We start from the raw sequence: 23,568 nt of genomic DNA on the forward strand, positions 1-23,568 counted from the left end.
AAATTATATGAATATCCTACATCTCAGTTCAGGGGTGCAAAAAACGTAACTTTAGGTTATGCCTAATTTTACCTGTAGGCTGTAGTGGTAAAAGATGATATGTTAGCTTCTAGCATCCCACATAACTATTCTCATAGTCATTTATAGAGAGTTAAATCATAGATGATTTTTTTGGGACGACTTTTTTTACCTTTTAAATAGTGACTATTATAGGAAGAAGGGCAGTAACCTGATAAGTATTTCAGTCACAGAAATTGACCTTTGGTAATAACAACCTATGCAATTACCATTTGTCTATACCATGGATGAATGGTCAATGCACGAGTTGTCGAGACGGTCGTCAGGAAAATAAAGTAAAGTTCATCAATTTAATGATTGATATTATCTTCTCCATTGTAATTCATCGATGCTTCTTCACTCTTTTAATAGATATAGTCAAATGGTAGATTATCCTAAACGAACAAAAATTAAATCTCCAAAGAAACAATCTCCTAAATAATAAAATTCCTCTCATTTAAACATATGTCACAATCACTGTAATTTACGCCCCATCCTAATGCCTTGCCACGAACGTGAAGAGGCACCCCACTACCCCCGAGCTCAGTGTGGTGGCAAGATACAAAGTGATTTCATGAACCATCATAGTTCAATTCTCATGCAACATACATCTACTACAATTTGAACTACTGATGAAGCTTGAGTGTCACGTTAAGACCGTTAAGATAGCGAATCTATCTTTTTTGAATGTCACGTTAAGACTCAACTAGCTTCCTAAATTTAGCGGAATGTAGAGCGAGACAATCTACCTTTTGTAATATTTATATTTTATATTTTATAGCAATGCTTCTGCACTCAAAATACATGTGGGAAATCAATTTAAAAAAAACATACCCCACAAAACGCAGAGATTGTATACATACGATAGGTTATCAACCCTGGACAGCCAATTCTTGCAAATGTTCTATAAATACCTGCAAGCTCACATCATCGGTAAATATAATCTCCGAACCATCGGTAACCACCGTCTTCTGGGTCACAGAGGGATTTAGCCTTGCGAGTAGGAACCTTGCTTGGCTTCCATGTTGGTCGCACTTGATCAGCTTAGGGACAGGTATCCGATCTTCTATTAAGGCCTCGGCATCAATCTCTGGTGCCTCCAGCAGTTTCTGAAAGTTTTCATGATTTGGGTCCTTGCCGTACCCAAGTTTCTTCCACTGGGCAATCTTCGATCCGTAGTGAATCACTATGTGAAAATAAGAATCAAAGAGCAAAATAACATCAGGGGAGATTGAGCTAACATCAAGTAACACAGGAATAGGTGGCCCATCGAATGAGTACTGGAACAATGTAGGCTGGATCATGACAAGCGAACCAATCACCCCTTCTCGATTCAGCATCAACCTGAAGAAGGCAGTCTCATCTGGGGTGCTGTTAAAGACATCAATGAACTGTGATCTCCGCAGGTAATACATGAACTGTGGATAGAGGGAAAAATTTGATGACAATCGAAATGTTGATGGATCCTCTGGCATATAGTCCCCAAATTTTGCCGTAAAACGTATGAGCATCTTATCCAACCATCTGATGACATCACGAGCATAATATTCCTCGGCCCTCTGTACTGCCAGTCTAGCCATGACAGTTGCAGCAGCCTCTTGATCAAACCCGTCAGTTAGTTCTGGAGAGTTGAGCTTAACCCATCTCCTAGCAGCAGTAGTAACCCTTAGGCGAAATCCACCATTCCCATGACGATAACGTGTCATGAACTGCACAAAGAAGACAGTCGGTAGCTCCACATCCCGACTAGTGCTGACTTGGAAGATAAACGCAATGCATGTTTTGCTTGTAACAGTGTTCATCTTCCACATATAGGTTCCACCATGGCCAATTTCCTTATCACTCACTGAGTTGTTCTTTTTTCGAAGTGACATGCAAGGCCCCAAGGCTCCACAAATTTTAACTTCCTTGGTAGTCACTATCTCCATGGTTGCATCAAAGTTCATATTAAGGTGACTTGTACCTTCATTTATAAAAATGTGATTTAAACACTTCCTGAACTGTTCCGACTCAAATGAATCTGCTAAAACTAAAACACCACCAGATGTTTCAATAGGATATCTCATCTCTGCTGCCCCAACCTGATCAAGAGAGCATGCAAAGAGGTCAAGAACAACTGAAGTATCAGACAATCTCTGAGCCAGTTTCTTGTAGAAATTACGAGCTTTTTCAGTGAATGGGGCATGATCATTTACGAGATCTCGATGTGTTCGAATGGATATACTTAGATCAGTATCTGTAATCATGCCAGGACCAATTGTAGCAGGTCCAGATGTGAAAACCATCACTCGACCAACATTATAAGGTGTACAACCCTCCAGAAGAGCTATTGCTATTGAGATTGCAGCACCCGTGGCCCTTGTTGGACGGTGACCTGGTAAAGAATTCCGTGTACAATTGAGTTCTTCAACCCATGTCGTAAAGTTGAATTCACATTCAGAAACGGGTAGCAAAAATGCATGTTTTTGAATGGACCGAACCATTCCCAATTTAGAGTGATTAGAGATTCCCATGAATTCTTGGATCTGAAAGGTGCAAATCAATGAGAAAGAATAGAAAAGGCTAAGAGGAATTGAGTACCATGTTCTCAGAAGTTCTACAAACCAAGTAAAAATGCCATAGGAGTAATTGAGTGTCATGTTTTAACAAGTTATAAACAAAACAAACACGCTTTGTTAGAAGTACAACCAAGATAACCTTCAGAAAATACATCCTATAACAGATTTGTCACAAGGACCCAAAGAAAAGAAAATCAACTAGGTTTTTAGCTTAAATAGACATCTAACCTACTGTAGAGCCAAAAGGAGATAGTACCCATACATTCAAAACCACTGGACTATCAAATTATATCAGTGTAGAAGGCATTAAAAATGACCATCAATTGCTGCAAAAATACTTAACTAGGGCCTAAAACATTTCAAAGTAATACATACCAAATATGAATTGTAAATTATCAATATCTAGAAGTATTCTTATAGGCGTCTGGACATTCTGAACATGAAAAGAGGATTTCATTTACTTATCTCATGTTAATGGTCCAAGTATGCAAAAGACAGTTTCACAAGTTTATTTATACCTTTGTTGCCATAACATGCATGATTATAATGTGGAATTAACAAATGGAAAGCCCTTAAATAAGATGAATCTCAAAAGTCAAAAACAGCAAAAAAAACATAACTAATGCATTCAACTGTAATCTATGCAGAGTTTCAAATTTTCATCCTACCTCACAAAGAGAGCACCCCATGAAGGCATGCTCGGTCAAATATATAGATATATAGTTTGTTTAATTTCTTTGATTATCTTGAGTTAGTAATTATTTGCATGACTCTTGGTTCCCTTTTTATCACATTGACACCAAGTGAGGTGCCTCTTGTAGAGTGGAAATTACACCCTAGGGCATGCCAATTTTACTTGGTATTAGAGCCCGATTTGCAATTTAAATTCATGGGTTTCCTATTTTTGGGGTTTATTTTAAATTTTTAGTTTACTTGGTACTAGAGCTCGGTTTGCAAGTTAAATGTGAGTTTCCTATTTTCTAGGTTTTCGTTTTCTATTTTATGTTTTTTTTTATATAAAAATTTACACATAAGTTGAGGTGTACCTCTAGGGTTCTTTTATCTGTTGTTTTAAATATTTCAATCATAATTATGATTGATTATAAAAAAAATGGTATTTGGTTTGCAAAATACATTCGGATTAGGATGTCTGAATTTCCCAAGGGTACCTTCTGTGAGGCACTACAACAAGCCTTTTTTATTGAGATGACTTAGCAATAGGCCTTCCAATAGGTAGTCCTGCCCGGGATGCAGTTGGGGCTTTACGGGGTGGAGGCGGTGGCACAGACAACCCACTGCTTCGAATGGGCGCCCGGCGGCATGGCACCAGGCGAACCGGACATGGGAAATGTCTCCGGGCTTACCTAGCCCAGGGTAGTGCGGTAGGTGGCCGTAGATGTGTGTCTACTGCTTAGGAGTTGATCAAGGCTGGGATGATGCACCCATCTCTATCTCAGAGATATAAATAATAGCTCAGTATGATCCCAGTGCAAGAGTTGATTGTCAATCAAATGCGCAGCAGCCTGTACTAGGTCCTGTGGGTGATCCTTGGGGAGCACTTATAGTTGACTTGACTACCTCCACAAAAGATGTACTTGTGGACAAAATCCATATTCCTTTGCTTGCTAGATTAACAAAAGATCATTTTATATTCTTCCTCGAAAGCAATGGCCTTTGGGAAGCGCATTGAGTACACCTTCGAGTACATGTCGTGTTTAGATGCAAAAAAGGTGGGGTTAGCCACCTACCATTTCAGAGGGCAGGACGTTATAGAAAAGACTATCTTATCAAATTTAATTATCTCTTGGCAGTTATTTGTAAAGGCGTTTGAGAGACATTATTATCCTACAATATTTTATATTGCTAGACTCCAAGAATGCATGAATCTCATATAGAGTAGAAAAAGTGTAATGGAATATAATGCAAGCCGACTTGTTGAATTTTACCCACATATGATAGCTTGGTACTATGACCATATGCTTCACTTTATGCCTGGACATGCAAAATACATTTGGATTAGGATGTCTGAATTTCCTAAGGGTACCTATTGTGAGGCACTACAACAAGCCTTTTTTATTGAGATGACTTAGCAATAGGCCTTCCAATAGGTGGTCTTGCCCGAGGATGTAGTTGGGGCTTTACGGGGTGGAGGCAGTGGTGCAGACAACCCACTGCTTTGAATGGGTGTCCGGCGGCATGGAGCCGGGCGAACTGGACATGGGAAATGTCTCCGGGCTTACCTCGCCCAGGAAATGTCTCATTACGTCCAATATTACTAAACTTAAATTACATATATTTTATCTTTATTCTACTCACCCTAAAATCTTTCCCTTCTAGTATTTCACGCCAAGTTTAGCATTTACTCCTTTATGTGTCTCATCTAGCAAAACAATATCATCTGCAAACAACATGCACCACAGTACTGTATCTTGAATGTGTACGTCCACAATTAGTATAAAAAGATAGGGACTTAGAATTGATCCTTGATGTACCCCTATCTTTATTGAAAATGATTCGGTTACTCCGCTGGAAGTCTTTACTCTAGTCGTTACATCCTCGTACATATCCTTAATTAGCTTAGTATATTTTACGCTAATACCTCTCTTTTCTAGAATTCTCTATATAATTTCTCTTTGAGCTTTATCACAAGTTTTTTCTAAGTCAATGAATACCATGTGTAAATCTTATTTTTGCTCCCGATATTTTTCATTTAATTGTCTAAGAAGATATATAGTTTCTATTGTCGACCTTCCAGACATAAACCCAAATTGATTTTCGATCACCAAGGTCTCCTTAATCTTTTTTTATTACTTTTTCCCAAAGTTTCATGGTATGACTCATTAGTTTAATACTGCTATAGTTTACATAATTTTATACATCTCCCTTGTTCTTATATAAGAGAACTAGATTACTTATCCCCCATTAGTTTTGCATTTTTTCGTTTCCAATATCATGTTAAATAATTTTGTAAGTCGTTCAATACCTTATTTCCCTATGCACTTCCATACCTCTATCGGAATATCTCTACCTCTGAAGTTTAAATTCTACGATAAAAATTTAAATTCCTAATACTCATTTGACCTACTTAAATTACCTAAGTTAAGTTGGTCACCTAAACCTTCATTAAAAAGTTGGTGAAAATGTCTCTTCCACTGCTTTTTTATTTCTCTATTGTTTACTAATACCCTTTTACATTCATGTTTAATACATTTTATTTGGATAAGATCTCTTGTCTTACTTTCTCTCATTTTAGCTATTCTATAAATGTCTCTTTCCCCTTCCTTTGTATCTAATTTTTAATATAAGCATTAAAAAATTTCATTCTTCATTCGCTACTTTCTTAGTTTTTTTCTTAGCTATTATATATTTTTTAAAATTTTCCTCATGCTTAAAAATATATAATTGCTTATAAGTTATTCATTTTTCTTTCACTTTCTCTTATACTTTCTCATTCCACCAGCAAGATTCCTTAGTGGTGCATGTCCCTTTGACTCACCAAGTACACTCTTAGCTACTATTTTCAACTTTGATATCATCTTATCCCATATCGTATTCGAGTCACCGTATATCTCACCTAATGCTTGTGGAACCTTCTCCTTAAATATATTTTGCTTCCCATCCTTTAACTTCCACCATTTAATTTTAGAAGTAGCATATATTTTCTTTCTATTGATACAATGTTTGAAGCATATATCCAACATCACTAGCTTATATTAGGTAGTTAAGTTTTCGCAAATGACCTTGCAATCTTTATAATTTTTTCTATCCTTCTTCCTAATTATAAGAAAGTCAATTTGTGATTTATTATTCACACTTTTGAATGTGACTAAGTGTTCTTCTCTTTTCTTAAAAAACGTATTAGCTAATATAACGTCATATGCTATCGCAAAATCTAAAATAATTTTCCCTTCCTCATTTCTCGTTCTAAACTCATAACCCCCATGTACCCTCTCATATTCCTCATTTTTTACTCCGATATGCCCATTTAGATCACCTCTTATTAAAATCATTTCATTTGACGGAATTTTTATAATATTTCAACTAAGTCGTCCCAAAACCTTGATTTGGCAGCTTCATATAATTCTATTTGCGATGCATATACACTAATTATATTCATAGTTTCTTTCGCCACTATTATCTTAAGGGCTATAATTTTATCCCCTTTTCTAACTACTCCTACAACTTCATCCTTTAACGAAATATCTACAACAATACCCACTCAATTTCTTAGTTCATTCTTTTTTGTGTACCATAACTTTAAACCTGAGTTCTCTATCATCTTTGCCTTCTTGCCTACCCATTTTGGCTCTTCTACATACAAAATATTAATTTTTCTTTTATTCATTGTATCTACTACCTCCATTAATTTACCAATGAGGGTTCCTATATTCCATTTTCCAAATCTTAGATTATTAGGTTTCCTATCATATTTGTTCTTATCCAACCTATGGTATGATAACTCTTGCCTATTTAACACTACACTCAAGTTCTCAAGGAGATGTAGCAGTCCTTGCCGATACGTTTCAGTCGGACCTACAATGCGAACTTTTACATATTTAGTACTGCACCAGAGTTTTGGAGATGTAGCGATCTTTGCCGAGACATTACAGTCGGACCCTACAATGTGTTCCTTTTGGAGAACAACCTAGTATTAGCACAATAGTTTAATGGATTTATTCATTGAATATTTGTCATAGTTTTAACGTTAGTCGACAACCAAACTCAACCCTCCTTTACCCGGGCTTAGGACCGACCATCACTGGTTCATCATGGATGGAGTTCCAACATGTGCTAGCATTAGTAAAAATTAAATCTGATGTTGGCAAATGAAAATTTTAGTTCAATAGTGTTGGCAGAAGAAGTCTAAATAAGTCAAGGAGGACTAAATATCTAGCAAATGACTAGAAATTTAAGTAAATCTACAAGGATAAAAAATTTGATAGTGGAAGTCCAAACACGTCAACATGGACTAGAGACTTGCTAGTGGAAGTTCAGGTAGGTCAGGTTAGTGCGGACTTAATAGATCATGGAGGATTGAATGCTAGACAGGTGACAAAAGTCCAAACAAGTCAAGAAGTACCGAATGTTTGGCAATAGAGAAGTCTCGACAAGTGAAGGTTGACTAAATGGAAAACAAGGTTGAAATTCCTGAGGAGTGAATTGCAGGCAAGTAAAGTCCCGAAGATGAGGAGTCTCTAGGCAAGTAAATCCTAGAAAATAGGTCTTCAAACCGTGGAAGTCCTAGCTAGTCAAGGTTGACCTGAGATTGGGTGAGGTAAAGTTTTGTTAAGTTGAGGTCAATTGGATCTTGGGCAATGAGTGAAGCCCCAAACATAGTCTTTATGCAAGTGAATTCTTGGTAAGTCAAGGTCGATGTGCACTAGGCAAACAACAAAGTCTTGATCATGCAAAACTAAAAATTTAAATTAAGTAGAATACTAGGAGTAAAACTAAATAGACAAAACTTCAACAATTAGAATGATGTTACAAAATCATCACCTAAGCTAGTTATGGGACTAAAAATCTCGTGCAATGGAGAATTGCATATGGTGCTTATGGCTACATAACCTTCCCTAGGTTAAAGAAAACTCTATCTTATTATGTTCTACATCATGTTCATGTTTATATTGATTAGGATAAACCAATTTCACTAAATGGGGAATAATAAGCATATCTAATATAGTGCTTAGTTCAACATGTACATGTTCCTTTGTGCGGAAGGCATCAATTGGATAATATGCATTTTTAATATCCTGTATATTTTACTATATACATTTCTTAGATTCATATACCAAAAAATTATATAGAATTGTATATTGCTTAGGAAGATCATTTTAATTATTAAGTACCAAATGAAAATATTGTTAATGTTGATTGCTTGAATTGTTCAAGTTTACATATTATATAGTAGATGTTAAATCCAGTTTTTTGTTATTGATAGGTGATGTTTTACATTGTTCTGAATATAATTTATGCCATTTTTAAAAAATTACTGTATCACCTGCAAATGTTTCCACTTATCACATACATGTTATGCAATGGCATAACCACATACTGCATGCATATGCTTTTTAGAACATTGATATTAATAGAAAACTTGAAGAAATAGTTATTCCAAAAAGGCTTTAAAGAGTTGACTTGCAATTAAGAGCTTTAGGTATAATGACTCTATTACTCAACTAAAAGGTAAGATTAATGAAGATCTGATTCATAATCAGCTTTCCTGATCGACGATGAACAAAAAGACAAACATATGCACAACCAGTAGTCTAACAGAGAAGAATGTTGAAATGAGTGTTTAGGTTACTAGGAAAAATAAAAGCAAGAATTTTCGTTTTTAGGGAATTGGATAGATGCAGCATCAACAAATGACTGAAACAAAAACTAAATTAAGATAATATGATTATTTCAAAAAGTCTACAGTTAACTAAGTTGAATCAATTCTACCTATGAAAGGTAGTAAATGTGCTAAGTTGCATTGATGATATTGCTTCGCATGATTTAATTTTGGAATAAGATACAAATAATTAACCTAAAATAGTTTTGTAATATGGCTTGTTCTTGTAGATGATAAGTGTAGTGAGTACTAGATCATGCAGCCATCCTTATAAGCATGGAATGAAAATCATGAAGGAACAATTCCATTCAAAGCAAATCCCAATTATTTCCAACTGCTTATATCAGCATTGTTTCAATACTGAAGCAATCAGAACATGTCAGTATCTTATATGAGCCAAATTGTATCAATTTCTCAATCAAAATACGAATTTTTAACTAGAAATATCTGCACTACTGCACAATCTAATCAAATGATATAAATGCTTGATAATTACCTTCTCTGATGGCGACTCCCGATCACCAGGAAAAACCATAACTTTTGGGCAAGCAGTGTAACCGAGATCATGCACCCACACCATTGATCCAAATGTGATCAGTCCCACCATCACATTTTCTGGTAGACGAGCGACAATGTGCAAGATTTCATTTTTGAGTGCTTGAAGCTCGTCCTGCTCGGAGCACAAATCAATCACAAAAACAAATGCTGGACCCGGAAGCTGCAGCCCATCCAACCTCTCCGATGAAGACGAGGATGGCGCAGAAGAAGTCGAGAATCCAAACACACTTCCCGCACCACGGTTCGCGTGGGGATTCCTGGAAACTTCGTATTCGACAGTGCTGTAGGTGGGGAAGAGCTCAGCAGGCAGTGTGTTCTCGCCGATGCCGGCATAGGAGCGGGGGAAGGGGTTCTTGTGGGAGCAAAAAGGGCAGAACCAGAGAGCGGCGCGGTAGTCGACTCGGGCGTAGGGGTTAAGCGCGGCGCGGCAGTCAGCGCAGAGGAGGGGGGCATAAGGGAGGAGGGGTAGGTCGGCGATTGGCATGAGCGGCGTGCACATCACACTGAGGGGGACGACGAGGGCTGCCGCATCGCTCTGCGACAACGGCCAAGAGTTCCATGGCCACCGGAGGCCCTCGATCGACTCCAGCTCAGCGAAGTCCATGGAGTGGCAAGCGGCGGCGGTAGCATCAGAGGGGGCTAGGGTTTAGATGCCGGGGAGTGCGGCCATGGATTGATCTTGCCGGAATAAAATTAAGGAATTTGTTAGAAACATCATAAAGTTTACCTTATTTAATAAATTACCATAAAATTTTAAATTATAACGAATCTATATAGCAACACAAATTATACTAAATCAATTAATTAAGTTTTATCTAAATTTATGTATATTCAATTTTAAAATACGCCTACACTTTTATAAAAATATATGATGGTCAACGATCGATTAAATATTATTTTAATCAAGTAATATCCATCAAGCATTTTAACAAAAGTATTTATGTAAAGATTTAAAACAAAAAAATATTGATAAAATTAAAGAGTTATTAAAAGCGCACTCGTGCTCATTTAATGCAAAACATTAAATCTAAGCTCTTCAAAATTATTTTTAAGTAAAAATATTTGATAATCGTGTAAAATTTAAAACTTCAAAAAAAAAAAAGTGCAATAATATATATTCCTTTGGCCCTAATATAAAAATTCGATGACGAGAACCTGGCCCGTTGTTGAGCCGGCTGCCGCGGCGTTGCCGGTGCCTGGCAGCGCAAGCGGCCCGCGCTGCTGATGGAATCACTGAGAATTTGAGAGAAACAGGGGCGAACAATGTCGACAAACAAAACCGAAGGAATGCTACATCTTTCATTTCCAGAAAGAGGGGCAAACAGTTAAACTTTGATCGGCTTCTAAAGCTTTTCGGCCAATCCAGCAAACCGGAACGACTTCAAAAAAAGAAGAATTGAGAACGCAAGATTCATGAGCCATCAACTAGGAAATGGCGAAAAGCGATCGACCAGCCTAGTGAAGCCCAGAGATGGCTGTGAGCAGCGGAAAGAAGCTAGCCAAGAGGGTGGAACCGGGCGACTTCGTAGAGCGTGCTGCTGGAGCCCCTAACGATATCTGCTGTTCAGCATGATTCAGGTTCTCAAACGGAGATTGACGGGTGCTTTCAGCTGTCTACCTTCAATCTCCATAAATCACAGGCAGCTCTCTACCTCTTTTATTTTTTTTTCTGGAGTTAGGGAGGTCCTGGTGGAGTACCTAGCGACTATGGCCATAGTGTAACGACTCAAGAATTTTTGTTGGCAATGCACAAGCTCTTCGAACCAATTAAATACTGAAAGTGATCGGCTGATATATGTGAATGAAAAAGGACGGAGAGAGTGTGTGAATGAGATTTAGTTCCACTGTAGAAGGTTTAAGATACATGGGTTTGCATTGATGCATAAGAATCGATGTCGTAATTAAATATAAAGGCAGAGGTTCTCTCAACAGATTCAAAGTTTAGATTACACTTAACTAAGTTGATCCATATGTAAACCAAATTTGTGTGCGTCTAATGCCAAATCAGTTGAAACAAAATTTGTTCAAGAAAAATAACTAATATTTTATCATGTGAATAATTCTTTTGCTAGTTGTCGATAAGAAATAGATGTATTAATGTGTGATTAATATGAGAATCTGTAACCACTGAGTGAAACGGTTGACCAATAATGATCGAGTGTTGTCTGTTGAAGTCTCAATCTTAATAGTAAGGTGGGTGCTCCTATATAAAGAGGTTATGATCCTAGGTAGAGAAAGGAAGATAGAAAAAATACAAAAGCGAATAAACTTCTCCACCTTCGTTCCTCCATTCTTTATTTCTATTGTTCACTCGCAAGACAACTTTCCTCATGATAGCGTTCGGATACTCTCTCAGCTCATCATGAATAACAGTACTTGGTTGTCTATATGGTATTTCATATCATAGGAAACAAACATCCAATGTAACCTCGAAGCACAGTCGAAGAAGACAACTCTATTTTAAAGAAACTGTGTTGAACACAAGTCTCATAATCTCTTGCAACTCGACAACTCGACTGAATCAGCATCTCGACAACAAGACAACTTAGCCAAGATAGCTCGGTCAAGGTAGCTCAGCTAAGATAGCTCAACCAAGGCAACTCAGCACTCGACAACTCAGCCTTGGTAGCTCGGTCACGGCGGCTCGACACTCTACAGTTTGGCCAAGGTAGCTTGGCACATTGCAGTTTAACCAAGTCAACTAGCTTACAAGGTAGCTTAGTTCATCCCAAGTAGTTCATTTTTCCTTACTTGACAGTTAGAGATTATCAAGTCAGCTGATCAAAGATTATTATTTTTCCCAAGATTATTATTTTTCCCTACTTAACGGTCTAAAATTGAAATTCTATAATTTTTTATTTAGTAAATTTTTAGAATATCTCCTGTAAAATTGTCAAATAGATCCATAAAAATTTCCACCGATCATTAACATCACTATCATTTAAACACTACGGGACATATCATATACGCTATGAGAAAGGTAAATGTCTCCCTTATGTGCTAGTCATTATTCTAAAGGCTAATAATCACCTGTGATTTACCTTCTCCGTGTTGACCCTGAGACGGATTAACGGGGACACTAGAGACGAACGTATTCAACTTTTACCATCATATACACTATGAGAGAGAAGATCTACCTTGGACATCTCACTGTGAGATCGACTCAATGGGATTTAGAAGGTTCTGATAATAGCTTCATTTATTTGTTTGTTGGTTTATTTTTGAAAAATTAACAAGTGACCCTTACGAGTCCCTGTCCCAACAAAAATAAAATATAGATAGATAATAAAAAAGATCCTTAATTCACTTATATTATCATAAAAAGGTTTTTTCATTTTGAATAAATATTAGAAGGGCCTAATATCCAAAAATACTTATCTTTCAACATTGTTAGCTAATTTTGGTCAAAACTCCAACATATATAATATTAAATAGTTATAGTTAATATTATTTTTTTATAGATCAAAATTACTCAAACATTGATTAAAATTATTTTAATTTATCAAAATTGATAAATATTATCAGAATAGTTTTGATATATATATATATATATATATATATAATAGCTTTGGACCAAAATTGCTATATTGAACAAAGATGGTTTTAGGATATGAAAAATTCTTTTGATATTTTTTTTAAAATAGGGACTTCTTTTGATGCTAATAAAAGGGATGTCCTTTTATTTTCATCCAAAATACATATTTAATCGTATATATCGTACAAATAGTGATTTGGAACCTTTTTTGTGGTTGATTTAGATTGGATAAAAGGTTTATGGAGAAAATGATAGATGATTACCTCTTCATTTTAGTTTGCCAACATTTTACTTTTAGTATTAATCACTTTCAACGTTTCAAAGTGTGCTTTTGTTTTTGCCTTCCGGACGTTAACTTAATTAGTAAGCATAGTAACACTTAGTCTTCATAAAATAGTATTATGGTTTTATTATAAACTAAAATCACACAAAGAAAGCCATAAGAAAATTTAAGACGTATCCAATGGTTTCTTTTATCTATAAATGTAATTATAAAAAACTCCCAAACACATATTTTGAGAAGGAAAAAATACAGAATTTGAAAACTTTCAACGTTATCATCAACGACTTGGTTAACTTTCAAAAACACTTTAGGCTTAATATTATCATTTGATAGCATAAATCTGCCCAAAACATGATTTGACGTTAACTGAGTTAAGGCTTCACGATTTTGCTACTGAAAGGCATTTTTATGGAATTATTTTATTTTTCTTGAAAAACTAAGGGTAAATTGGAAATTTAATTAACACTCAGGTTTAAACCGAGCAAAGTTACATATTTGAAGGATGACTTCGGAACTAAACAAATTTACATGCTTTGCACAATATTATCCAAGAACTAGCTGAAGTGACATGGAGGGCTGAGGCAGCACCTTCAACTTAAAATCATAGACCAAATAGGAAAAAACGATCAAAACCAAAGAATTCATTTTTATTTATTAATTTAATATTGATTTACAAGCTAGGTATTGGATTTGAGCCTACTCTTAAAATGTCAGCATATTTGTTATTTATTCATTTATTATACTCACTAATCAACATAAACTCTTAAGTTATAATAATTCATACATTATTCTTGATATAAATCTTAGTTCAATTTACGGATCAAATTGCAAAAAAAACAATAATTTTGATTTAGTTTCAAGTTGATATTTTAAATCAAAATACTTAAATTTAGTTTCATTTTAATTCTCAATGAATAGATAAATTGAATTGTGCCCAAACCCCACAAACAACAAAGAGAAGAGAACTTGATGAACAACATATAAAGGGCACATAAACAATAGGCGCCTTCATACTTCACTAGTGAGGGTTGTATCTTCCTTTATTACCTACAAGCACCTTCTTTTCGAGAATCTGGGTGCAGCATTCTCACATAACCTATAAATGGATGTCAGAAATTTACTATTAGTAAAAGAAGCAAACCAAGTAGATTCAAGAGTAATCGACAACTCAAGGTTTCTAATATTCATGAGAAGATGTAGATGAAATAAATAACTAAGCTATGTGAATGTTCAAAGAGAACATTTAGCATGAAATAAATGAGATTTCAGATAATTGAGTTTTCTAACAATCCTTTTGAATCAGTCTTACTGGCCAGATTAATGAAATACTAGGTACTTTCAGTCTATGATGCAGAAATTTATAACATGCTAGTGCATATAATGGTAAATTACCCTTCCCACATGCGCTTTCGCCTTGGAGTGGCATTGCTTGGAGTTTGCAAACCTCCATTGGATGTCCCAGGTTCATGGTCACTCGAACGTGCTGAACCATGTCCGTAAAATAACGCCAATGTTTTATTCGAGCTTGGAGATTGAACACTTTCGGTATGGTTTTTGGCATATTCCAGCATTGCAATTCCTGCAAGGAAGAAACAGTGAAAGGCTGATAACTAACTTTTTAAAGTATATACTATAAAAAATCATAGTGATGCAGATGCTCATCCACCAAACGCTAGCCAATTCGAGTGAGGCTTTTACCCCTACCGTTAACAATCTGTGCCCTTAGGAGCCACCTCCACACATCTAGCGATGCAATGTATGACTCCGATAGTACATACGAATATCAACAGTGAGATAGCCGAGTTTGTTCAATGGAGGTGGCAGCAGAATATTACCTTAATCTTACTAAGTTGAGAAATAGGGAGTTTGGTGGCAGCAGAACCAAATTTGGGATAACTATGGTTTCCTAATAGATAGAGTGAACTAACACAAATTTTTAGAATCATCAGAGGAAATTGCCAAAGAGTTCACATCGATGGGGAGGATTGACACCTGGGTGTCGGCTCTTCGCCGCCTGAGACTGTAATATGTTCCAAGGGTTGGGTTGTTCACCCATTAAAGTGGTACATGTTGACCCTATCATTCAAGCTGAGCTGTAACAAAAGCACTTTAGACAACTCAACCCAGATCAATTATCCACCTAAGCAAATTATGAACGGGGGCAACAAGCGGCACTTTAGACTTAACGTTGCTCAATCTCTCCTTTCAATTGATAAAAGTGTGATGGAACTTCCAACATTAGAGTAATAGAAGCAAAAGAAGAGGTTAACAAAGCCCAATCTAATTCCCCATTGTTACCATGCATGGTGCAACAATCATATATGGAGCAATATGGCTTGCATTGACAACAATGCGTGGTTAATATTGTTGGTGCAGTTTGCACCAATAATCAAATTCAAATTTTGATGTATGACAAAGATTAAAGTTAGACTTGTGATTTAACCTCAAGCTAAGTGTGTAGGATAACAAACTTAATGGATCTAAAGGACACCAGGCTGAAGTCAAGTCGAGTCAGGGAGGACTAGACGACTGGCAAGAAGTCCAATTGGGTTAGAGAGGACCAGACAGCTAGTAGGAAATTCGGTCAGGGACTGACTAAAGTCCAAATGGTGCATCTGGCCCTGGTGGGTCAAGAGATCAGAGTCAAGTAAGACTACAAATGGTAAGTGGAGGTAAGCACTAGAGGAGAGAGATCCCATGAGAACACTGGACGCTGGTCCAACTTAGGCCCATTTCGAAAATCTAGGTTGAGACCAAAACTAGATCCTGGTTTTGGTAAGACAGGATCTAACTCAAATATATATAAACTGTTCATGCATATATTTTTCTAATTCTGTGTTGTAGATACATATGTAGATCTTCGAATCCTACACACGTGGCCACTAACAGAGCCTGATTCCGAATCCGAAGTCAAAAGATATGGCCTCCGAAAGATTACTGTGTCAAACCAGTTATTGAAGACGCCTCAAATGGATAGAGTAAATTGAACCAGACATGACAAGACCGGACCAAATTAAACCGAACCGAAGTGACGGATAAGATCCTAATTATTTAATTATTTTTCTCTATAGAATTATCCGTAAGATCCGAAGTCGGAAAGTTTATCCTGAATTTAATGGATCTGATAAGACCAAGTTCATCTTTTGAGGCTAAATGTCCCAGAAATGAAGACAACATTCTTTTTTGAAGAAGCAACCACACTATTCTTTCTATGCTCATCTCGTGCTAGTGCTACCCTTCTCAAGCGCCAAAGGAATCTCTGACAACAAGGCATCTCAAGATTAACTTTGCTTTGTCGGTATAACTTAAATATTGCTTTTACTTATTATTGCATCAGAAAGTATAGGTTGTTACACTTTCTCTATCTGTACTGGATTTTTGATTGTTAGTGGATTACCCATCGAAAAAAGACCAAAGGGCCTATGTCTTGGAATAAGAGTTGTCGAAGGCTCCAAACCAAGTAAATACTCGTGTGTTCAACTTTTCTGCGCTTTCCGTTTTACTTAGTTTCCCCCACGTGCAATCGATCCTACATATATGACATAGGCAGAGACATGCGAGTATGCATTGGTCATGACAGAGTTGTACTCTGTGCAATGCCTATACTTACAACTGCATAGTGAGGATCAAATGAGAAACAAGGTTACCACCAACCTCCCCTTCAATGGGTTACATCTCTCAAAAAATTAGCTGCAAAAGGTAGCCCTGTAATACATAATTTAGGAAATAAAAATATTGAATTGCATTGTACTTCATAAAATTAATTAGCTATAAGGATAGATTCATCATAGAAACTTGAAACAAATTTAATTTACCTAAAACAAAGGCATAAGACTAGTTATTTCTCAAAATTGGACTATATCTATATTAGACTAGACATATTGCATGTCTCTGTGTCAGACAGAATGATCTTGTTTCTGTGTGGGATTGTGCTTCGTCAAAGTTTTAACCTTTCAAAACTCTAAGCATGGTTCAATCAATGCTACAATAGCATCCTAAAACTGTGAAGAGTTAAGAGTCTGAAATCTAAAACAATAAACAGAAAGGCATCAATAATATAACTTACCCAAACCTCTCAGCATCTTCACATCAAATTTATCAGCCAGATGTTTATGGCCAATAGTAGTTGCTCGCCTAATAACTAACTCTTTTAAACTGATAAGAAAATCCTGTCGGACAAAGAGTGAACATCAACATTAATTCCAAAACAAATAACGTTGACAGAATAAGAAATAACAAAAAGGAAATCAAAATAATTGATTCAATCATAAATGCTCAAATTAAATAACGGTGGCATCAAACATGACAACACCAAGCAGGCTGGGCAATTGATGGAGGGAAACATCAAAACCGTGAAGGACCAAAATTAAGTGGATGAAGTTCAAAGAAAAACACTTGATAACTATAGAAAATAGGTACACAAATAGTTAAGTTTGTAGATCTTACCAGCTCAATTTCAGAGAGGGTACCAAGCCATTCTGCATCTCCTCCTGCGCCGCCACCGCCACCACCATCTGATCGAGGTTCGCTATCTTTTTGTGGGGACAGCATAGTAAAAATCTGAAGGAAAATTGAAGAGTAGAAACCATTAGATTGAATATCTCATCCTTAGGGCTTTCCCAAAGGACAGCAGAGTAAGAAAGCAAGAAATTGCAAAGTAGGTAGGGGCACAAGAATCCACTAAACCCTAAAAGGAAGAGGAAAGATATCAAATACTAAATTGATTAATTACGCACAGGGAAGGAGAAGAGGCAAAAGTCAAAATACTATGGGGCAATAGTATGCCAATTGAGGTTTGAATTTTGTCTAAGAGAATATTATTGATAAGGGATCTCCAAATTAATTAAATATTATTTTCCTTACTTGACAGTTAGAGATTATCAGATCAGATGATCAGAGATTACCATTTTTCCCTACTTGACAGTTTAAAATTGAAATTCTATAATTTTCAATTTAGTAAAGTTTTATAATATCTCTGGTGAAGATTGTCCAATAGATCCATAAAAGTTTCCACCGATCATCACCATCACAAATCATTTAAATACTACGGGACATATGATATACCCTATGAGAGAGATGTTCTACCTTTTACATCTCACTGTGCTGTAGAACGACTCAATGGAATTTAGAAGGTTCTGATAGAAGCTTCATTTATTTGTTTGTTGATTTATTTTTGAAATATTAACAAGTGACCCTTACAAGACTCTGTCCCAACAAAAAATAAAATATAGGCAAATAATAAAAAAGATCCTTAAAACAAGAACAGATATTAAAATGAAACCTACTGCATGATATGGACACAGAGAACAAACAATTAAACTAGAAAATGTTGCATGAAGGCTTTTTAACTAACAAGTATAATGAACCTAAAATTCAACAAGACACATAGCAACCAATTAACAAATGAAAGTGCAAAATTAACTTGTAAAAGCTAACCAGCGAAGAACACATCATGATTAAACAACTCATTCAAGATAAACTAGTGCAATAGAGAAAATTGACAACTAACAACCCAAGCAAACCAAACACAGGAAGATATGCTGTCCGTGAGGTATGAATGATCAGAAATGGAAGGATACCGGTGATGGAAGGAGTTCGCCCCTTCTAACCCAAAGGGGAGAACTTCGTGGATGGCTGGGAATGAGAGGACTACGCCGACGATGGAGATGAGGCTGCTGCTTCAAGAAAAGAGCGGCAGAATCTCTTCTTCTAACCCGAAGAAAATATGATCGGCAGTATGGAGACTATGTGAGGCTGACTGCGTTCTGGACGGAGAAGCCGCTGGAGATGAAGCCAACTCTGGTAGTGGCAATGGTTTTGACGAAGAAGGCCGACGAAGCGGCTGGATGGAGATGGGGCGATGGGACAAGATGTGTGACGAAAGGCTGCAGGCGGATGGCCGACGCCCCTCCTCTTCTAACCCGAAGAGGAGAGGAGCTCCAGAGGTGGCGGCGTGGCTAGACTCGCGAGGAGGAGGTGACGGCTTTGGCTGGACTCGCGTGGAGGAGGTGGCGGTGGGAAGATGCAGGGTGGCTGAGATGACGATGGGAGGATGCTGCGGGGCGGAGATGATCCTCCACCTTAGGGCTTCTTTCTCCTTCTTAATCCCTCATTCTCAACCATTGATTCAAGTACATGTGTGGGTCAGATTGAATCTGTCAACAGCCCAAATTACAACAGATCTAGAAGAATGGCTGAGATTATATTTCGATGATGGCTTGATCAGATTTAGATCCAACAGTTGGTTCCCTTCCTTTACAAGAAGGGTCTAGATTAACTCACATTTTAATGGAGCTCTGAGATGACTAGATCTGAATAGAGAGTTCAGATTGCTCCATCTTCACATCAATGGATGAGATTAATTCAGTTTACTTTCCTCTTATTTTGAGCCATTGAGCCCCCATCTTGATTTTATATGGTTCGACTCAACTTAAGTCTCATGGCTATTCATGTCTCCCTACAAATCAATACAAAAATTGTGAAAATAAGTTTATAAATGTAGGGAAATTACAATACCATTTAAAATATATCCTACTTGTAATTATGCATTAGAAAGTGTTTTAAACATACGAGAGAATAGCAAAATTATTATTTAGGGAAATAAAATGATACATCAAACTCAATCCTAAAATTTAATCATTATTATAATGTGAATCATTAACATTAATAGTTTATAAGTTTTCATCACTACACTCTAGTACATCAAGCTCCTTACTGTTGGATATCTCTCTATCATCTATTTTTTCACAAGTTAAATTGACATTTACAAATAATTGAGATGTGAATTAAATTTGTGTATCAACTATGTTAGTGCAATCATCCCTGGGTTAAGATTGACTAAGTTGACTAAGTTCGGATTGGCTTGAGTTTGAGTTTCGATGTTTAATAATGTGTGAGAGAAATTTCAAATAGGTCAAGGAATGATCGGATACTTGACTGAGACAGTCCTAAATAGAGGTTAGACAATAAAAAGTCCTAACTGAGGTTATGTAGATAAGGGAAAGAGCCCTAATTGGAGGTTAGACAACGAAAAGTTCTGACTGGAGGTTAGGCAACAGAAAGTTTTAACTGGAGGTTCTAACAGGTCACCGTTAATTGGATATTGGGCAGAGGAAGTCCTAGTAGGTTGAGGTCAATTGAATATCATGTAAGGCATAATTTTAGTAATTGAAAGACTAAAATTAGGATTAACAATCGATTAGTAATTGATTGGCAAACCCTAAACCTAGAATTTCAGGTTTGTTGCTCAAATTAATTAAAACAATCGATTAAGCAAGGTTCAATTGATTGGTGTAATAGATTGAAGGTTTCTCGCAAGCGAAGAGAAGTTGTTCTAATCGTTTAGGATGATTGTCTAATCGATTGAGAGACTTTTTGCTAGAGAACATAAGGAGCCATAATCAATTAGGGTAATTGATTTTGGTATCACCAATCGATTAGGACAATTGATTGAACAATTTTTATGAGGAAATAGAAAGGTACTGAATCGATTAGGGAAATCTATTCAGCATAGTTAATCGATTTGGATAATCGATTGCGAGTATTTTCTTGCGAAAGTAGGAGCCTTCAGAATCAATTCACTCAATCGATTAGTATAACTCACTAATCAATTAGTCAGATAAAAAAGAGTCGTTCTACAACTTTGAATAGTCAGATCCTATGTGGCAATAGATTAGGGGTAACACCAATCGATTGAGAGACATTTTCCAGCCCGAGAGAAACCCTAGAAAAGGAGGTTTCGAGATGTTTTCGAGCAGCTGTTTCTTGGGAGTTTTGGTGTAAAGTGCTATTGCATTTCCTATGATCAAGAGGTAATCCAAAGCAAGAAAAGAGCAAGCAAAGCAAGGTTCACTGTTGTAAAGTCATTTTCAATTGTGTTTGTCTTTGCGTTCTTGTTTTCTTGTTGTGTTCTTGTAAGAACAGCTTGTACGAGACTTCTCCACCTTCGAAAAGTTTCCATGAATGAGGCATTCATAGTGGAGCTGTGAGTGTTTGAGGAATGAACCCTTAGATTAATCACCTCAAAGAGGTGGATACCATGTAAAATTGAAGGTGTTAGCGATTGAGATTTTTGCTTCGAGTTTTCTGCTGTCATTTAAGTTCAAAGAAGTGAAGCGAGCTATTAATCCCCCCTATAGCACATACATGTCTTAACAAGTGGTATCATAGCATGACTACTCTTCTTTGGACTAATCGATGGAGGGAGCAAAGAGCAAGAGGAAGAAGAAGTTGAAAGTGAAGCCCTAAATATCAATAAGTAAAAGGACTCATCATTGAAGGAGTTCAACTTCAAAATGGATCCACAACATGAATTTGGATGCAATGTCCATGTTAGTTTTTGAGAGGTGTCCTAACATAATCGCCTTATGGATTATTCTATTTATTGGATAAATAAAAATTTACTATTTGAGTGCACATTCTTTATGTGTATGATTGGATCTTAAACTCACGTACTGAATTTCCATGATAAGATTCATAGCAGGAGAGAACTTATGATTGGACCACAACTTGTGAGTATCTCTACTTGTATAATTATGAATGTATTGGAATACTCCCTAGTCGATGAATTGATGAGTTTGAATATTATTGATTATGATAGACTAGCAGGGGTTATACTCCTTGGTCTAACCAAGCAACTGTTTCTCACTAACTGGAGACATTGGGATGTCAAGAGTTAAATGTGGATGCTAGTTACGGTAACTAATTCATTAGAATGACCTGCTGTAAGACTTCATATGGTTCTCTACATATATGGGTATGTCAATGAAGCTCTTACTACAGCTCGAGTGCAAGTTTCCTTCAACTTGAGGTATTCAAGTTACCTTGGTCATAGAGGCTTATACTTTGGCATCTTAAGCAAGCATCTCCTTGGAGATGTGGACTCGGGATGATTGGGCATAAGTCGAAGTGCCTGAAGGTGTTTGGATAGCCCACAAAGGATTTACCGCTCTTTGCGAGGAGATGTATAACCTTTGGTCACTCGTCAGGATTATTATTCAAAGTCTTTGGCTAAAGCATTACATGTTAAGAGTACAAAACTCTTAGACACATATCGGAGTAATTTGAATCCACAAGACGAGAAAGTATTATTTAGATTAGATGTGATGTAGTTAGCCAAGAGGGGGCTGACACATAGACCATGTCCTGATGAAATGGGTATAAGATGAGTAAAAGGAATGAGATATGACTTATTGAAGCTGTTGAAATATTCGAAAGTGGTTCCAAGATCAATCTATGATTTTTTGATTAATTGGGAAGCAAGAACCATAAGGAAGTTAGACTAATGTATAGAAAAAGAAATGTCCAAAAGAAAAATGAAAAATCAAAGTTTGAGAACTTAATGTTTGAAAATCAAATATTGAGGTCAAGACTTGAAAAATTAAAGGAGACCCTAAAAAAAATGACAAATAATATCAAAGGGTCTCAGAAACAAAATTTAAGGTTAGGAAGACAAGAGCCATTTATGGAAAAGAAGGGTTTAAGATATAAATTTAAGTCCAAGGAAAATATGGTCTCATACCATAGAATTTCATAAAGCTATGAAACTAACCCCAAGTCTAGTAGTTGAGCCAAGATTATAAGGAAAGTTATCCCTAGAATTGACTTTGAGGAGACTAGTATGACTAAAGCTTCCAAGAAGGCTAGAAAAGTCATTAAAAAGGTATATAGGAAAGTTATCCCCAGTGTTGGTGCAGTTAGCACTAACAATTAAACTCAGGTTTTGATGTATAACAAAAGGTTAAAGTTATATGTTATGTTCTAATCCATTTACCAAGTGTGCAGAACTAACAAACTTGAAAGGTATTAGACACCAGGCTGAAGTCCAATCGAGTCAGGGAGGACCAGACGATTGACAAGAAGTCCAGCAAAGTCAGAGAGGATTACGCAGCTAGTAAGAAGTCCAATCAAGGTAGGGAGGACCAGACGATTGACTAAAGTCCAGATAGGGCATCTGGCAAGAAGACCTCGTGGGTTAAGAGATCAAGATCAACTAAGTCCACAAATGATAAGTAAAGGTAAGTAACTGGAGAGAGATCCAGTGATGACGCATTCTTGGTTGAGGGAACAGTAGGCGTCAGTCCGACCTAGGATTTCAGTAAAATCCAAAATCAAGACTGGACAATCCTAAGACTATCAAAATACTTAACACTTAATTTTTATATTATTTTCTATTTGCTAACTCTGTGGTGTAAGAAATTAAAGTTGAAAGTTGGCTAAAAAAAGAGTCTCCAGGTTCCCG

The 23,568-nt window shown here is 36.6% G+C and overlaps 2 protein-coding genes across 2 annotated transcripts; both read right to left on the reverse strand.

Annotated features, from left to right (window-relative positions):
- Nucleotides 1-807: 807 nt before the first annotated feature.
- Nucleotides 808-10,218, reverse strand: LOC121988358 (protein transport protein sec23-1-like). The gene is made up of 2 exons (XM_042541728.1): nucleotides 9,449-10,218; nucleotides 808-2,582 (listed from the first exon to the last, which is right to left on the reverse strand). Exons 1-2 carry the CDS (start codon nucleotides 10,112-10,114, stop codon nucleotides 930-932), a joined length of 2,319 nt encoding a protein of 772 aa, XP_042397662.1. The 5' UTR covers nucleotides 10,115-10,218; the 3' UTR covers nucleotides 808-929.
- Nucleotides 10,219-14,153: 3,935 nt separating this feature from the next.
- Nucleotides 14,154-19,430, reverse strand: LOC121988360. The gene is made up of 5 exons (XM_042541729.1): nucleotides 18,908-19,430; nucleotides 17,775-17,888; nucleotides 17,395-17,497; nucleotides 14,721-14,907; nucleotides 14,154-14,424 (listed from the first exon to the last, which is right to left on the reverse strand). The coding sequence occupies exons 2-5, from the start codon at nucleotides 17,877-17,879 to the stop codon at nucleotides 14,376-14,378; spliced, it is 444 nt and encodes a 147-aa protein (XP_042397663.1). The 5' UTR covers nucleotides 17,880-17,888; nucleotides 18,908-19,430; the 3' UTR covers nucleotides 14,154-14,375.
- Nucleotides 19,431-23,568: the final 4,138 nt, after the last annotated feature.

The sequence above is a fragment of the Zingiber officinale genome, chromosome 6B (assembly GCF_018446385.1).
Source record: "Zingiber officinale cultivar Zhangliang chromosome 6B, Zo_v1.1, whole genome shotgun sequence".
Classification (NCBI taxonomy): domain Eukaryota; kingdom Viridiplantae; phylum Streptophyta; class Magnoliopsida; order Zingiberales; family Zingiberaceae; genus Zingiber; species Zingiber officinale.

Coding starts and splice junctions, on each gene's coding strand:
- LOC121988358 (XM_042541728.1), bottom strand. CDS start 10,114: ATGGACTTCGCTGAGCTGGAGTCGATCGAGGGCCTCCGGTGGCCATGG. Junction 2,583..9,448: donor GGGAGTCGCCATCAGAGAAG/GTAATTATCAAG, acceptor TGCACCTTTCAG/ATCCAAGAATTCATGGGAAT.
- LOC121988360 (XM_042541729.1), bottom strand. CDS start 17,879: ATGCTGTCCCCACAAAAAGATAGCGAACCTCGATCAGATGGTGGTGGC. Junction 17,498..17,774: donor CCCTCTCTGAAATTGAGCTG/GTAAGATCTACA, acceptor TTTGTCCGACAG/GATTTTCTTATCAGTTTAAA. Junction 14,425..14,720: donor CGAAAGCGCATGTGGGAAGG/GTAATTTACCAT, acceptor ATCCATTTATAG/GTTATGTGAGAATGCTGCAC.